The sequence below is a fragment of the Protomyctophum bolini genome (genome assembly GCF_963924005.1).
Source record: "Protomyctophum bolini genome assembly, chromosome: 4".
NCBI classification, from domain to species: domain Eukaryota; kingdom Metazoa; phylum Chordata; class Actinopteri; order Myctophiformes; family Myctophidae; genus Protomyctophum; species Protomyctophum bolini.
The window spans coordinates 37,414,422-37,432,235 of record NC_137865.1 but is presented as its reverse complement, the minus strand read 5'-3'; the positions used below and the strand labels follow the sequence as shown (position 1 = coordinate 37,432,235).

General features: G+C 43.3%; 1 protein-coding gene across 4 annotated transcripts in view; it reads left to right on the top strand.

Moving 5' to 3' along the window:
* znrf1 (zinc and ring finger 1) overlaps nucleotides 1-15,730 on the top strand; it is a 68,769-nt gene extending 53,039 nt beyond the window's left edge. For 3 of the 4 annotated variants that reach the window (XM_080761114.1, XM_080761115.1, XM_080761113.1), the window contains 3 exons: nucleotides 11,905-12,010; nucleotides 12,533-12,624; nucleotides 13,012-15,730. In XM_080761114.1, the coding sequence (XP_080617240.1) occupies nucleotides 11,905-12,010; nucleotides 12,533-12,590 (164 nt within the window). In that variant the 3' untranslated portion in view covers nucleotides 12,591-12,624; nucleotides 13,012-15,730. The remainder of the gene's footprint in view (nucleotides 1-11,904; nucleotides 12,011-12,532; nucleotides 12,625-13,011) is intronic. The other variant, XR_013963919.1, reaches the window with a different exon arrangement.
* The last annotated feature ends 2,084 nt before the right edge of the window (nucleotides 15,731-17,814 follow it).

The following is a 17,814-nucleotide window of genomic DNA, read 5'->3' as shown; positions in this document are numbered from 1 at the left end:
TAATATTGTCCCCAACCCTACCGTATACGTACCTCGTTCTACGTTTCTGTGTTGTTGAGATGTGACCAATTGTGACATTTTAAGCTTGTCCTTGATTGTGACCTTTAACGGTTTCGACCCAAATATTTGTCTGTTTTGGGGAGCCGAGGTTTTGTGAAAATATGTTAATTTGAAACATTTGAAGAATGTTCTTGACCTCTTCTGTTCACACACACACACACACACACACACACACACACACACACACACACACACACACACACACACACACACACACACACACACACACACAAACGGTTACAATGCAGGGGCGTAACTAACGTGATGTAGACAATGAAATTGCGTTGGTGCAGCGGGCCCAGAGGCATTTGGCTGCCCACTTGTGCCGTCAGTAACATTTAATTATAAATACATACAGAGATGCAATGACAGTTGAGTTGAGTTGACCAACTGTCATTGCATCGCCCAGAGGGGTCACCGGGTCAGACTCCCATTGGTTTAGGCGGCATGGGGTGGGACTCCCATTGATGACTAGGTCACTCCATTGATGACTATGTCGCTTACATTTCATGAGCTGTCATTAGTCAGGTTTCACCTGACAAAAAACTAAAACTAAAAGTTCTCTGTTGCAATCTGAGGTCTGGTGTCACTGTCGTCCAGTGTGATTTCCCAGTTCAAATTCAAACCGGGCCAATCAGCATACATATCCTTTGAATGTAATGAATGATGGGAAGTAAACTGTGCAAGACAATGGTGGAAACAACAATGGTATATTTCAGTGTTTGTTCAAATTTGTTGAATTCTCTTGCGAAACAAACTTCCCAAAGTCGGAACCCATTCGTGGGCCGCGGACACATTTTATGGGTCCCTTTTATTTTTTGTTTGCTTTGGAATAGATGGATGTCTGTTGAAAATCTTTGTTTAAATTCGACTCATTATGCACATAACTTTCAGCCACTGCCTGGTCTCATCTCATGGGAATAAAAAAATTGCAGCAGAGGGAGAAGAAGAGGAATTAGCACAAAAACAACAGGGTTGCACTTCAGCGTTGAACCCTTAATTACTAGAACATTAGCAATAATGTAAACATAACAACCACGCAAAACTTTGGTCTTCAGTGGAGGAAAGTGACAAGATGGATGCATTAAGCAAAGATAGATTTGTACTTATCCAGCTAATATGTCTCAATTAAGACTAATGTCAGTTCACCCCTATTGGTCAAAACGAATATACAAATATCACTATATGAGTAATATTAGTAGCAGGCAACAATTCCTCAGTTTTTATTCCGTTCTGAGAGTGTAATAAATTGTGGATTTTATCCAATCAGGAGAGAGAACCCCTCAAAGATATTTGACAGTATTTCCAGTTCCAAATTCGTCTGCTCATGGTATCTTGGCCTCATAATGCATGTGTTTCCCCAAGAGCGGGAGAGAGACACTATAGGGAGCGCCTCCTTGTGGAAAGAAAGTGAGCATACCATAATGACAATAATCCTTAATCATATTCAATCATTTTCAAGGGCTTTTGCATGGGGAGAAAAGAGACAGTCATTAATGTCAAGGCAATTATGTTTATGCACTTTCAAATAGGTCTACATCAATTCTAAGGTAGCATATACCTGTATATAGACATATTAACATGCTCATCACTGTGCAGACATGTATTATATGCACATAAATCTTTCGTGTTTGAGCACAAAATGCATTTTGAGAACCCACAAAATGTCAATCATTCTACAGTTGTGGCCCCCGGCCTAATCTAGTTGAATACATGATTGCTATCAGAATACAATACATTTTAACAAAGACATTTTCACTTACAGTACTTAAAGGTGACCTTTTAAATGGACACAGGACTATACTGTGCAGGATAAATAAACAAGTCCACCCCTGGAGCTGAATCAAGGCAGTAGGAGAAGATTGAGTGATGGAGGCAGATTGGACAGTGAAGCTGTCTCGGGGAAGGAGAAGAACAAGGGTTAGATGTTGGAGTGATGGAATACCCTGATGGCTGATAACACCAGAGAGGCTAAAAGGAGGAGAGAGTCCGACTCGGGCTGTTCTGTCGCTCTTTATTTCTGGAAAATGACTCTCCGTTCACCCCTCCTGCTGCTGCTGTCTCTCTCGCCATCTCCCACTTCCACTTTTTCTCGGTCTCCTTTGTGTCTATCTTTAAAGCCAAGGTCTAATACAGTGGTTTTCAACCCTTTTCATGTCAAGCTCCATTATTTATTGGGCATTTGAGCCCACCATGTGATGAGGTTTAGCCTCTCTGACACAAAACGAAAGAATATTTTGTTGTTGTTGGATATACGATTCTGATGGATACCATAGTAGAGTTAACAGGTTAATCAAAGAAATATAAAAATCTATACATTCTCCTCTAGACATCTTGTAAGTTAAGTAATGCAGAATGCACAATAATCTAACTCTTGAGAGCGTACAATAAAAGTATCAATACTGCAATGTAGAAATACTCGGTTACAAGTAAATGTCTGGAATGTACTGTACTTGAGTGAAAGTACAAAAGTATCGGCATCACTTAAGTACTCATTAATATGCAGAATGTGCCGTTGTGAGCTTGTACAGTACAGTCGGCTATTACTTTGCACCACTGGTTCCTAAAGTTGGGTCAGGGGACCCCCAGGGGTCCTTGAGGGATTTCCAGGGGGTCCCCAGATAAATGATGTTTGGAACCAACCAAATACTCTGAGAGTGTACAAATGGAACGATTTGGAATCGTTCCATTTGTACACTCTCAGTTAAATTAACATTGATTTTACATATGAATATAAATTGGGGTCCCAGAGATAGAAATGCTATAAAATGGGGGTCTACTAATGCATATCAAACTGAGGGTCCTTGAAATTAAATGGGTTGAGAATCACTGCTAGAGCCGTAAAAAAACACTTCTCTTATTATGGGTATCTTTTCAAATGGGGGTCCGCGCCGCGGGCTGATTATAGTGTGAATTGGGGGTCCTTGACATGACAAAGTTTGAGAACCACTGCTTTACACCACTGTAAAGAAGCATGAAGAAGCATAAAGCCATCATTCACCTGCTTAGATATACGTCGTGTGCTCTCTCTCTCTCTCTCTCTCTCTATCTCTCTCTCTCTCTCTGTCTTTGTCTTTGTGTCTCCGCCTGTGTCTTTTTCCATTCTCCATGGCTTTTATAACTTTTTTTTTTATCATTGATTCTTTAGTTATGGGCCGTTGAATAAAATTAGTTTCGACCAAAAACGCAACCTGCGTGGGAAAAGAATCATAGATAAATGATATTTTTTGTAAATCTGCATGTTTACATTGATGCACATGGAGACAGAGTTTTCAATCTGGGATGACGTCCAGGCTCTGGTGTTGAATCTGGGATGACATCCAGGCTCTGGTGTTGAATCTGGGATGACGTCCAGGCTCTGGTGTTGAATCTGGGATGACGTCCAGGCTCTGGTGTTGAATCTGGGATGACATCCAGGCTCTGGTGTTGAATCTGGGATGACGTCCAGGCTCTGGTGTTGAATCTGGGATGAGATCCAGGCTCTAGTGTTGAATCTGGGATGACATCCAGGCGCGTCAATGACAGTCAATGTGTCAACTCATTTTGTTGCCCTGGAACCGGCCCAAAAAGTCACCCTGGCGGGTCCCCGGACCTCACTTTGAGAACCACTGCTGTAGGGCAGTGGTTCTCAAACCTTTTCATGTCAAGGACCCCCAAATTGACACCTATGAACCTTGAACCTTTTAATTTCAAGGACCCCCAGTGTGACATGCATATACGCGTCCCCATTTAATGGCATTTCTATCTCTGGGACCCCCATTTATATTCCATTCCATTATGTTCCATTTGTACACTAATGGGTCCATTTGGTTCCATTTGTAGGCTACACTCTCAGAGTTACAGACCCATAAGGGTCCATTTGTTTTCCTATCCATCATTTAGCTGCAGGGGACCCCCTGGAACTCCCTCAAGGACCCCTGGGGGTCCCCGGACCTCACTTTAAGAAGCACTGCTGTAGGGTATATCTACAGATCATCATGTCTTCCTCCTTGCGTTCCCTCTTGACTTTCAGCCACGATCTCCTCTGCATCCGCCGTCTTGCCAACGGTTCATTTGGCATTCGACACTTCGTGTCAATTATGACTTAAAGGAGTTTTAGCGTTGCCTCTCTGAACCATGGCTCACTTCCCCATTTCTCTCCCTGTGTGCGTCGGCTGCGTCCTCCAATGACCCGAGTGGCGAGAAAGCCAAACTGTACTGCACTCATGCACCTCTCTCTCTCTCTCTCTCTCTCTCTCTCCCCCACTCTTCCTCACTCTTCCTCGCGCACGCTCTAGCATCACTGGTTCCCAATCCCAAACACCCATTTGTGGGTCGAAGACACATTTTTACAGGTTCCTTAATTTAGGCGCTAGCCCCTCCTATACACAGGTTTAATGTTTGTCTGCAGTTCAATGTTTGTTTTGTAAACGCCATTGAAAATGAAGGGAAAATGTACGTCTTAGTGTAACTCATTACGTCATATTGTCTCTTTATTGTTAATGGCGTTTAATGTTTGTGTTGGCACCATTTGTTTTATATCACTACACTACATCATTACATGACCTAATCAACATGAGTTCGACTGTAATATATTAGCGCCCCTCACTTCACAGTCACACAGGTGTGATTTTTTGTTACATTTTGTTTTCAGTTATTATTTCAAAACTAAAGTTCTCACGATTTATTTTCTATGTAATTTCTTCAATAAATAAAATAAACTCTAAGAAATTACATAAATTAGAAAACAAATGTTTAAGAAGTAGTGAAGTGACGATCTACTATTCTGCTAGTTAGTAGATCTGATATTTTCACTCTTTTGGGTTCTGGAGGGACAGACACATTTGTCTTTTCAGTCACAGGCTAAAAAGTTTGGGAACCACTGCTCTGGCTTTTCTGTGTACGTCTGTGTTTCTGTGTGTGTCTGTATTTCTGTGCATGTCGCTATGCCCACTGCATCGCCGTCTGTCTCTCCCTCCTTCTCTGTGTCTGTGTGTGGCCCCTAAGCCCTCTCTGTCTCCTAAGGAGGCTACATTTAGTCGCAGGCATTAAAATATCATTATGCAAAGTCAAAGCCCAGAAAAGATCCAGTGGTCAGCTCCTGCGAGTCGGGACTCGTCCTCACATCCTACTAACTCTGAATGATGCCTGTTTATTAATATGAAACGCATGACTGATGTGAAAGGCAGTCAGTCCGTCCATCCATCACCCATGCAGATGCGTGCACGCGCCCTCGCCCTCAGCGTGTCTTATTGGTCAGTATTTGGATCCAAGATGTAGTGTAGTAGAAGCAAAAGTATTGGAAATACTCAAGTAAATTAAGTACATAAGTACAGTACTTAAGGAAATGTACTTAGTTAATTTACACCACTGTACACACACACACACACACACACACACACACACACACACACACACACACACACACACACAGACACACACACACACACACACACACACACACACACACACACACACACACACACACACAAATGTTTATTTATGTCCGCATAATCAGAAGTACAGTAATACCTGTACTGTACATAGGACATAAACACTGCCATTGCAGTCAGACAATGGGAGAACAGCCAGTTCCAAAGTGCACAGAAGGCAAAACATTGTTACATACAGTATAGCTGACATACTTAAGTTGTCAGACATAAATCATTTTTTTGTATTTTTTCCAATTCTTTCTGTATTTATTATTAAATTGTTTTTATTGATTTTTCAACACACACCCAGACATAAATCATGGGTAGAGGAAACAACGCCTCCTCCAAATTGAGCGACTTCCTATAATGGCTGATACTGAGCAGTACCTTGCTATAGCTGATTGGCCCTCCATTTGGAGAGGCCGGCCATTTGTAGGCCCCTCACAATCAACTTGTGCACATGCCCTGGGCCTATAGGCTGCCAAAGATAAAAAACTAAAAGTTTACACATGTATAGCCTATAGCTGTGAGGTGGTTTCCTATAGCTGTTGATATGATATCTCAGCACTTTGGATAGAATGGCTTCCTCCAGGCTGTAGTCAAAGGTACAGCCAACCTCTAGAATGAACACCTCTCTATGGTTTTCATTTACAACAAAGACATCAGGGGTGTTAGGCGTTAGCTGAAATGTCAGAGAACACAGAGTCATCATTACACAGGTTAAACATGCCTGGCTACACAGTAGAATGCTTATACAGCATAATCTGAAAATGGAAGAGATATCTCATTGATATCAAATCCACTATACTGTCATGTCTACTTATGTATAGAGGCCCCTGTATACTGTAAATGGCAACCATTCAAGATGTGGTACATGGTTTCAGCTATTTGCACACACACACACACACACACACACACACACACACACACACACACACACACACACACACACACACACATGCAAACACACACACACACACACACGCGCGCACAGACACACGCGCACAGACACACGCGCACAGACACACAGACACACATGTGTGACCTAAATACACCACATTGCGTGCACACGGACAGCATGCTTTGCACACCTGTCCTGCCTGCTGCTGGTGATGTGTACAGCATTGGAAGCCACAGACGTAATAATATAATTAGCGAGGGTGGGGGAGGGTGGATGGTGTGGAGAGCAGTGGTATAAAAAGTAACTAAGTATCTTTACTTAAGTACCGTATTTATGAATAATTGTGAGATACTTGTACAGTATAGCTACTTTACTCAGTCTATTGTATTTCCATCTTTTTATAGTTCTGTTACACTGCATATCAGAGGCAAATATTGTACTTTTGTACAATATATTTTATACCGTACATAGACTCAATTAAAACATTTCCATATAGCAATTTGAAAATGTAAAAAATGATTTGTGCAAGAGCACACTATAACTATAACTTACTTACTAACTTGTGGTGCTTTAAGTACATTTTGATGCCAATACTTTGGTACTTTTACTCGAGTACAATTTTTAATACAGGACTTTAACTTGTAACAGAGATAATATGATATTTCTTACATTCCATTGCGGTGAATCAGGGGTGTGAAAGACGGTGTACCGCAGAGGTGTACAGTTTTCTTCACAGATAATCTGATGGAGACATTCAGAGTGTTTTGAGGACAAGTAGCCTATCTTTATGTTACAGTAAAATCGAGAAATCAGTCAAATCTGGAAAAACGGAACGGGTGGTGCCCGTTTTTCCGCTGTGCATGGGAGCCAGCGCCTGGCCGCCAGCGAAAATGCGCCACTGGGGGCCGGGGCGGCGATCGCCTGCCATCGTCAGGCCCCGGTTGGCCTATATCGGCCTTCGATTTGCCATCATTGTTGTTTTTTGTTTTTTGTTTTTTAGTTTTTCTTTTCAACCCGGGGCCGGGGGCGCTTGCCTCGGCCCCGTCCCTTCCCGTTCGATACACCGTCACCCCTCCCGGCCCGCGGCCCGAAACCGGGCGTCCCTCGCGCCGTTTTCCTCGATTTCACTGTAACATTCTACGCAGTAAAAATCCTGAGTATGTACTAAACATTGACCCACCCTTCATGGGTTCCCCCATTTTACACTCTCAGAGTTAAATAAACACTTGTGTTGACTCGAGCGTGGAGGAGCAGGATGACGTGAGAGGAGAGGGAGAAAGGAGGAGGGGAGGGGAGGGGGGGGGTTATGGGAGTTTATTGGGGAAGCTAAGCTGATTTGCAGTCGGAGCATATGTCTTGTTTCTCTTCTTGCTCCATCGTACACTGTCTGCTCTCCCTCCCCCCTCCCCCTCTCTCCCCCTCATCTGCTCCACATTTCTGCTCTTTGTCTGCAGATTAGTAGGAATCTCTGTGTCACGTTAGGTAAATTCAGCTGTCTTATTCAGCTGTACTTATTCCTCGGGTAAATCCAGGTGTCACACATAGTGGTATATCAGCCTAATATTGCTGTTAAATATAGTCTTATAAAAGCAACACATCTCACTTGAATTAATAGGTTGATAAAAGAGAGTCAGAATCTACGCAGCAGCACAACTGCTATTATGGAACCATTTGCACTCTGTGTGTACGTGCGTGCGTGCGCAAATATCCAGAGAGAGACACAGACAGACAGAGAATTATTTAATGGACATCAAGATTTAGTGTCCTGTCTTGCTCTAGCACACGTAGGCTATCACACACGTTTTTGCCCTGTGTATTCCTTTGTGTGTGTGTGTGTGTGTGTGTGTGTGTGTGTGTGTGTGTGTGTGTGTGTGTGTGTGTGTGTGTGTGTGTGTGTGTGTGTGTGTGTGTGTGTGTGTGTGTGTGTGTGTGTGTGTGTGTGTGTGTGTGTGTGTGTGTGTGTGTGTGTGTGTGTGTGTGTGTGTGTGTGTGTGAGTGAGAAAGAAGCGTCCTGTGTCGGCCTTGCACATGTATCACGGGAGCCTGCACGTACGTGAGACTTCAAGATTAATTGGAATAAAAACCAATGTATCGGGTCTGGAGCACATCTTGGTGAACTCTTGCAGTGTGTGATCCCTTGTCTGCGATCAATTGTTTAATCTGAAAACCACAAAGATATTATGACAGCCGATTTCAAAAAGAGACTTGTAGTGTGAAATAATTAGCGATCTGCCTCCCCGATAACTTTAAAAGTCCTACCGTCCGTACAGGCCCTTAAGCTGAACCGGACAAAGTGGTTTGAATGGACTGACCTTGAAGTCGGGCGTAGGTGGAAAGTGACTCACTAAAATCAGTAGGGTTCATACTGCAATCTGTCTATTACATTATGAAATATTCTCTGTGCAAAGTTTGGCCCTAGGATGGCATGGGGAGAAGCTGTCTGGTCATTCAGAGGTCAGGTCACCGCCACCGGTTCGACTCCCGGTATGCTGGTGTCTTAACTTTTCTGTTCAGTTAACAGAAAGCAGGTTCACTCATTATTGGGTCGAGAACAATAGTGCATTGCCTATAGCAACCATACTAATAAACAAATAATAAATACATCATCATCATCATCATTTTTTGACCGCGGTCGAGATCATGGATTTCACAATAACACGCCAGACTTCCCGATCCTTCATTGCCATCCCCAGTTCCTGCTTACTGATGCCTGTGTCCCTAGTGATGACATCAGGAAACGACAGTTTTCTACCTCTGGTCTGCTTTGAGGCAGGACTCCAGAGAAGAAGGGAAGATATAACCTCCTTTTCAGCTCTGTAGCAGTGGCCGGCAAACTGTGTTCTTCTGGATCGGACAAGTGAAGAAACACGGGGAAGGTTGCTGTATATTAGATTAGTCGATGGGTGGCTCTTCCAAGACAGATTTTGCGCTCTCATTAGAAGGCAGGTGTCAGTGCCATCCAACCGTTTCTCTAGTTTCTTTGAAAGTCTCCATGTCTCGGAGCCATAGAGTAGAATCGGCTCAACGGTCGTCCTATTTTTTTAAATATTTTTATATTTTTCTTACTAAACTTACCAGATCTTATGCATGTCATTGCAGGCTGACCAGGCCATACCCTTCCTAGTTTGAAAGTCCTTTTGGGAAGAAGATATGAACCCAAATACTTCATCAACCTGTTTCAGAGGAGTGTTGTTAAGTGTAATAATAATAATAAATACAATTGGGGTACTCAAATGGTTAGGCTACTTTCCTCCGGAAACTCTTCAGCAAGTTTCTTGGCAAATTGGCAATCTGGCCATTAGATTTTGAGATAACTTATGCAAGTGGCCAGTTAGGCCAAATGTTGGCTCTAGAAGACAGGGGGCCATGGTGTGGGCACCATTATCCTCACATGAAGGTGCCAACCAGCCATTCGTTTTCAAGGTGTGTGTTTGACACTAAAGTGCCATGTACGGACAGATAAACTAACTGACGGATGCAGCCACCCTCATGCCCAACAATTACCTTATAATGATGACAGTTATATAACCCTTAACCGTTTTCAGAGATTTTGACATTACCCTCAGACTATTATGACATCTCGAGGACTGAAAATGCTGAAACAGGTCAGCAGCAGGAAGATGGAATAATGGTCAATTTAAATGTCTTCATAACACAATGGAAACGCCTGGCATTGTGCCCCAGTGTGTCCATAATTCATATTCTCTTATTTTAATAACCACTAACCACAGTCAGTGTAGGGCCATGAATGGTTCCTGTGCTGCATTTTCACTTACATAAGTTCCACTTTAACACCTTTATGTTCAGCATAAAACATTTAAAATGGATTGGATTAAAACTAAAAGTTGAATGCAACACTCCACTGATTCAATGAATATGAAGCTATTTCCCCAGCACATTTTTGGTATTTTGGTATTACAGTAATACGTCTGATTAATAAAGAAATAAAAAGGTAGTTGTAAAAGCAGTGATAATAACCGAGCAATCTTCGTTCCTATACACCTGGTCATGAAGTGTGGGTCATGACCGAAAGAATAAGGTACAAGCCGCCGAAATGAGTTTTCTTCATGGCTGGCATCTCCCTTAGAGATAGGGTGAGAAGTTCAGTCACGCGGGAGAGTCACTACACGCGAGTAGAGTCGCTACATGCTTCTTCGCCTAGAAAGGAGCCAGCTTAGGTGGTTCGGGCATCTGGTTAGGATGCCTCTCGGGCGTCTCCCTAGGGAGGTCCTCGAGGCACATCCCGTGCACTGGAAGGAAACCCTGGGGCAGACCAAGGCACAGTTGGATGAAACTCACTGGCCTTGGAACGTGTCGGGATCCCCCAGGAGGAATTTACTAGTCTGGAGCTCTCTGGGGGAGCTGTTGCCCCCACAACCTGACTATGGATAAGCGGTTGAAAATGGATGGATGGATGGATGGATGCGGTGTGGTTATGGTCACTCAATGCTCTGCTTCGCTCTCCCTTGATATGCTTTTAACCTTAAACTTTTTTCAAAGTGGGCCAAATTAGATATGAAAACACTCAAGGGCCAACTACATCTTCTACCCATAATAATGTATTTTCAGACCATATTAAAGTCAACAATTTTATATTGATCAACTATCAAAGGTCTTTTGTCAGGTGTGCTGTGAACAAAACACAAATAGCCTTTTTTCAGCCTTATTTAACATTAACAAAAATCAGATATTTTTTTAATGGCCACGTTCAAGATGTTTTGGCCATTATCTCTGGAACAGAAGGTCCGATCTGATCCCACAATGTTGTGAGCTTGTAGATCTGCTATTTGTGGCGAATGGTTCCCCCCCTAGAACAGGGACACTGCCTGGGGTTCAAGTTCAAAACATTTCAACAACTCTTTTGAAAACATTTCGGAAAGGATCCATTTGTACATCTGTTAAACGATGATTCTATGTTACCTCTTACGGCAAAGACACGTATAAGGTCTGGTTGGCTGGGCTTAGGCCAAAAAGATCATAGCCTGCTGGAATCCCCCACATGATGTTTCCAAAACACATTGGCTGCGAAGCTTTCTGGACATTGCCTATCTGGAACTGTCATCGGCAAGGATTAATCAGGCCCAAGAGGGCACAATTTCAATGTGGACAGACCTAATATCAGACCTGAAAGACTTACTGACCCGGTGTAATGGATGTGTTGTGGTTTGATTATTCTGTGAATAGGATGGGGGGGAGGGGTGTGTGTGTGTGTGTGTGTGTGTGTGTGTGTGTGTGTGTGTGTGTGTTTTGAGTTCAATTTTGTATACTTTGAAATGATTATGCTGTGTTTTTGCCTGATCAGAAAACAAATAAAAATGTAATGAGAAAAAGAAAAAAAAAACATTTCGGAAAGTTCCACCTAATAATGACATGCCCAAAATAGTGATGCCAGGGTGAAAGTGGATAAGTCTCTCTGACATTGTCAGCATTGCATTCTAATGTTCACTGTGTCTGTTCTGTGTGTGTGTGTGTGTGTGTGTGTGTGTGTGTGTGTGTGTGTGTGTGTGTGCGCACGCGCGCGTGTTGTGCCAGATGATGTGTTAGCGCGGGATGCTGGTGAATGTGTGATCTGTCTAGAGGAACTGCAGCAAGGAGACACTATAGCCAGACTGCCGTGCCTCTGCATCTACCACAAAAGGTGAGATCGTTTCAGTGACGCACGCACGCACACACACACACACGCACGCACGCACGCACACACACACACACACACACACACACACACACACACACACACACACACACAGCTTGTAGATCATTTTCAGCATGCAACCTAGTGTAAAATATGCCATTTAGATGCCATCAAGGCCTGCCAAAATAAAATTAATTGTCAACAAAATCAACTGTATGAAGGCAAACAGAAATAGGCTACAAATTGTAACATTCCAATGTTCAATGCAAAAAACACAATTAAATCATTAATCGCAATTATTTATGTGCCCAATAATCGTCAACTTAAATGTGTAATCGTGACAGCCCTAGACGCAGACAGACAGACAGACAGACAGACAGACAGACAGACAGACAGACAGACAGACAGACAGACAGACAGACAGACAGACACACATAGATTTACGGGACCGTTTACATCACATTTGCATTGTAGACAATTGGAAATGCAAAACGTTCCATTTTCTCTCTCTTGGTGTGTGTTGTGCAGCTGTATAGACTCATGGTTTGAGATTAATCGGTCGTGCCCTGAACACCCGTCTGACTGACTGACTGCCAGGGCCTCGCTGAACACTGCTGAAGGTGAGACGCTGCATGACTCATACATTCCTGTAAAGGTAAATGACTGCCCACACATACATACCCTGGCTGGCGCATAAAGCTCATGTTGGCACTCACTCGTGCACGCACGCACGCGTGCATGCACGCAGGCATTCGTGCACACGTGCGCATGCACGCAGGCAGGCAGCCGTGCACTCACGCATGCACGGTATCAATGTCTACTCTCAGTCTTATAGGCTAAGCTGCTGTTTCAATCGTTTTACCCATTTACCCATTTACAGCTTATTTAATGAAGCTTATAAAATCTGTGCATTTCAACTGTTCTTAACAAGTGCTTTGGCACTCAAGTCATGATTAATGCATTCCCTGGCTCACACCCCGTGTGTGTGTCTCTCTCTCTCTCTCCAGGGCATGATCCTGCCATGGATATCTGGACACAGACAGCCAAAACTGTTGAAACAATCAAAGAAAACAAACATAGTTATCTTAAAGGAATTGATAGTCCTAAACCAAGAGAATGATTCCTTGTGAACTGAACCAAAAGAGTTAGCTGCCATCAAACCAATACTATTGTACATTACAAAGATCCACATTCTTCTTCTGCTCACTGAACCCCCCCACACACTCACACACACACCTACAGAACATTGCCCGCTTGCCCAAGACACACACACACACACACACACACACACACACACACACACACACACACACACATATGCACGCGGGAAGACCCCTTAATGTCAAGCTCCTGCAACTAGCTGGAAAGCCAGTTGCCTCTCCATTCCCGAAACGGTCCCATCATGCTAGCTAGTTGCCTGCACGCTCAGGTCTCCAAAGAGCCTGAGCAGCGAGCCTTCCGTGTTGAATTGGGAGTGACGTAACGCCTGTAAGTCATGTGTCCAGCAGCCCTCCCATCATGGCCTTAAAATTAAATGGTAAGCTTAAGCTAGCAGAGAGAGGGGAGCTTAGTCAGGAGAAGGAAGATTTTAAACAATGATGGCAAGGTGAAGGAAGTGTGTAACTGGAGGATTATCCCGTTCTGAGAGTTTTCTATGTGTCCAAAAACAGCAACAGACTTTACTAACTTGTCAAGTTAACTTGTCTCACAAAAAAAGAAAAGGAAAAAAAGACAATAGCAGTCCTCTCATAATGCAGTGGTTCTCAAAGTGGGTAGGTACCCTCATAAAAAAACGATGCAATAATCCTGGTGTCTATACTGCCTCCCCCTGGTCAGACAGGGCACCTGATGGAGGGGAAAGGAAATGGATCGAATAACGTGTTCATTCAACGCAGTATGTCCTAGCGGGGAAAATCCCCCACTATCAGGTGTTCGGAAGTGGCCTGCTCACTCATCATGCATTGAAGAAAGCATGAGGTCAGTCCATGGCTCTCCACAGGTTGGCAGAGGGAGTGTAGAAGCCCAGGATTACATTAGACAATTGACACTGAGTGAGAAAATGGGTTACAAAAATCGTGGGATAAAGATTTTAAGAAAGAAAAAAAAGTAAATAAATAAAATAAAATATTTGAAAATAGCAAAAAGATTAGTGCTGACAATTAGGGATGGGACGATAATCGTGATGAGCGTTTATGATCTACAAGCACACAACACACTGCAACACAACGCGTTGTGAGCTTGTACGTCATCAGCTTTTTTTGGCAAACGTTCCCCCCCAAAATCGGGATGCTGGAGTTAAAGTGGTTGAACAAAGTGGCATTTTATAAGTTTTTAGCATATTTGGATTACGGCGATAATGTCGCTAATCGAGACATGCCATTTGTATTATCATCGTCCCATCCCTAGGCAGGTTTGAGAACCACTGACATAAGGGACGGCTCCCAGTGTGCTTCTGTATGATCTAGTTCTGCCCCAGTTCCACATCCTCCCTGCCCTCATGTGATGTTCTGTCCAGTTCCACCCCACCTCCCTGCCCTCATGTGAAGTTCTGTCCTTCAGTTCCACACCTCCCTGCCCTCATGTGAAGTTCTGTCCTTCAGTTCCACACCTCCCTGCCCTCATGTGATGTTCTGTCCTTCAGTTCCACACCTCCCTGCCCTCATGTGAAGTTCTGTCCTTCAGTTCCACACCTCCCTGCCCTCATGTGAAGTTCTGTCCTTCAGTTCCACACCTCCCTGCCCTCATGTGATGTTCTGTCCTTCAGTTCCACACCTCCCTGCCCTCATGTGAAGTTCTGTCCTTCAGTTCCACACCTCCCTGCCCTCATGTGAAGTTCTGTCCTTCAGTTCCACACCTCCCTGCCCTCATGTGAAGTTCTGTCCTTCAGTTCCACACCTCCCTGCCCTCATGTGAAGTTCTGTCCTTCAGTTCCACACCTCCCTGCCCTCATGTGATGTTCTGTCTTTCAGCGCACACTTCTCGATTGGACCACCAATAAATAACCAAAACAATATGACCCACACACGCATCCACACATGCACGCAAGCACGCCCGCACACATACACCTCCGCCCATTATGTAGATCAACACTGTTCGCCAAACACAATGCTTTTAAACACTGTTAGAGGACAATTAGGAAGGGTAAGAAGACATTTGGGGGACACTGTTCTTGTATCTGTGGGTGTGGAAGAACGTAAACAAAAAAAGGTGTAAACTAAATTGGTGGACAATGGGTGGCAGCATCGGAGCAGGTAGGAATGGACCATGCTCAGTCCGTCTGCATGGGAGAGAGGGAGGGAGGATGGGGCCAGCAATGTAGTTTATATGCTCCTACTGTATATTGTGCACATTGGAGATGTTAAAACTTCTCTTTCTGTGTGTGTGTGTGTGTGTGTGTGTGTGTGTGTGTGTGTGTGTGTGTGCGTGGTCTGAAATGTCTTAATGAATAGCTGACTGGGACAATGCCGTGCGTGGGTCTGTGTATTGAAATGTTTACACTTACAGTCTAGATGTCCATGTTTCCTACTGTATGTGAGACTGGCAGTCCTCCCTTTACTTAAGTTTGCAGATGTTTACAGGCACAGAGAAGCGACATGACATTATTGTAATGTACTACACGTAATAACCTCTCTCTTTATTCACCTGCCTGATTGCTTTATTTATTTTGCTGTGGTTATTATGAGATGCTGGTTATTGTTTTTTATTTCACTGCGACAGCCACGCTTGTGTGACTGTATGCATTCTTTGTCCGTGCAGATGACGTGTGTGTGTGTGTGTGTGTGTGTGTGTGTGTGTGTGTGTGTGTGTGTGTGTGTGTGTGTGTGTGTGTGTGTGTGTGTGTGTGTGTGTGTGTGTGTGTGTGTGTGTGTGTGTGTGTGTGTGTGTGTGTGCGCGAGTGAGAAAGAGAGAGCACATGTGTCAGAGGCACTGAAACGGTGGTTAGTAAAATCAGAGAGATGTGTTTGGGTGAGTGGTGAGTCGCTTATCACCGCGGCGTGATGTCCTGTTGTAGTTTTTGATGGTCACCTTATCACCTAAAGCCGAACTATGAATAGGCATTTTGTGTTTCTGCTGGAGGTTTGGCCATTTCTGATTCCATTGACTGAGGCTAATTGGAGATGTTAGACTCTGTGGATCCACTATATGGGGCTTATTTATTAATTCATTCATACTCAACAATATTTGTTTAATATCCGAGTCACGCGAGATGTAACTCACCATTCAAAAATGTCTCTTATATACAGAGGAGACACTGTACGATGACAACAAAACTGATATAAACAAACAATGGTATTGTAAACAAATATAACAGTGATTATTCCACAATAGCAGGGAGTAACGATGGTTCCATTTGTGCTAGATGACACTATTATCAGTGGTCCATTTTGTGACCTAGATGCCTCTTAAACATGAGCCAATCTATACTGGGTATCCCATGATAGATCTTAGTGCAAAGGTCAAGGTTGTCTTACAGTACAAGCTTTAGGACAGAGAGGTAAGGATATTCTTTTTTTGCTGTTATGGCCTTAATATTAGAACACAAGATTGTACAAAAGACAAAATAATAATACTAAACTGTCATCTTTCAATTAAAGATATGAATTGACCATGTTAAATAATGTCACGCCAAATAGGAAGGAGAAGAAAAGAACATCTGCACACTTGTTTAAATGGCAACGTTACGGCTTCTTACTAGGACTTCATTAGGCAAAACATTATGACTTCTTTTTTTGCCTGATGAAGACCTAAGAGGTCGAAACGTTGCGGCAGTTTGCCATTAAGTCTTCTCCTTGATTCTCTCCTTGATGCCTTGATGTCCAACACCTGGCCTAAATACAGGTATAAGATGGGCACACAATCTTCTCTGTGACATAAAAAAGGAATACATTTTCACGCTGTCCTAATCCTTGAACTACTTTATTGCTAGGGTGGTTCAGGGGATACCTGGTGGACATCAGCATATTGCCAGGGCCAAGGGCTTGCTCACAGCTTCAAAGCACTAAGACTGTCGTGTATATAGTCTATATCTTTTTCTTTTTATTAACAGTTTTGTCTTTCATCTCACAATCTTACCTACAGTAGATACACAATGATAAATTATCAGAGGGTTTTGGCTGCTATACCCACCAACATATGGGGTGTTATTTGGATGTGATTAATTTTTTGGTAACACACAAGCCAAAGTGTAGGTCAGTGACCATTTTCATCCCTGAGGTTATATTTGGCCTAGGGTATATTCCAGTGGTTCTCAAATAGGGTTGAGGGACCCCTCTGTGTTCTTTGAGGGTAGGTCTGGTAAGTCTGAGCGTTAATTATGGGGGTTCTTGAAAATAAAAAAAGTCAGAGAACCACCGGTATAGGCATTCAGTGGGAAGGATGGTGAAGAACAGACAATGAAAAAAAAGAAAACAGTTCCTAGTACTCTGAAGCCAACAGCAAATCCCCCTGTTCAGAAGTCCCACCAGTGAACCACTTTAACAGCAGGGCTGATGTGTGCTCACAATGCAATGCAACACCACTTGTTTGCAAGTCACACTAAATGTGTTTTGTGAATGAGTGGGAAATGAAGCCAGCACATATATGGCCTGGAATGCCAGTATGGGAATGGGCTTTTTTTAGTAACAAAACGATTATGACACAAAGTGTTGACCGCATTGCCCATTTTCGAGCCACAATTTGGCAATGTATAAATGGCATTGCAGCCAAAGGAAGGAGATGACCTATATTTGCAATCCAATAATGTCCAGTAAGGTTTATGCTCTGTCGTACGATGGTGTCGCACATCAGAAATGGCAGATCTACAAGCTCAG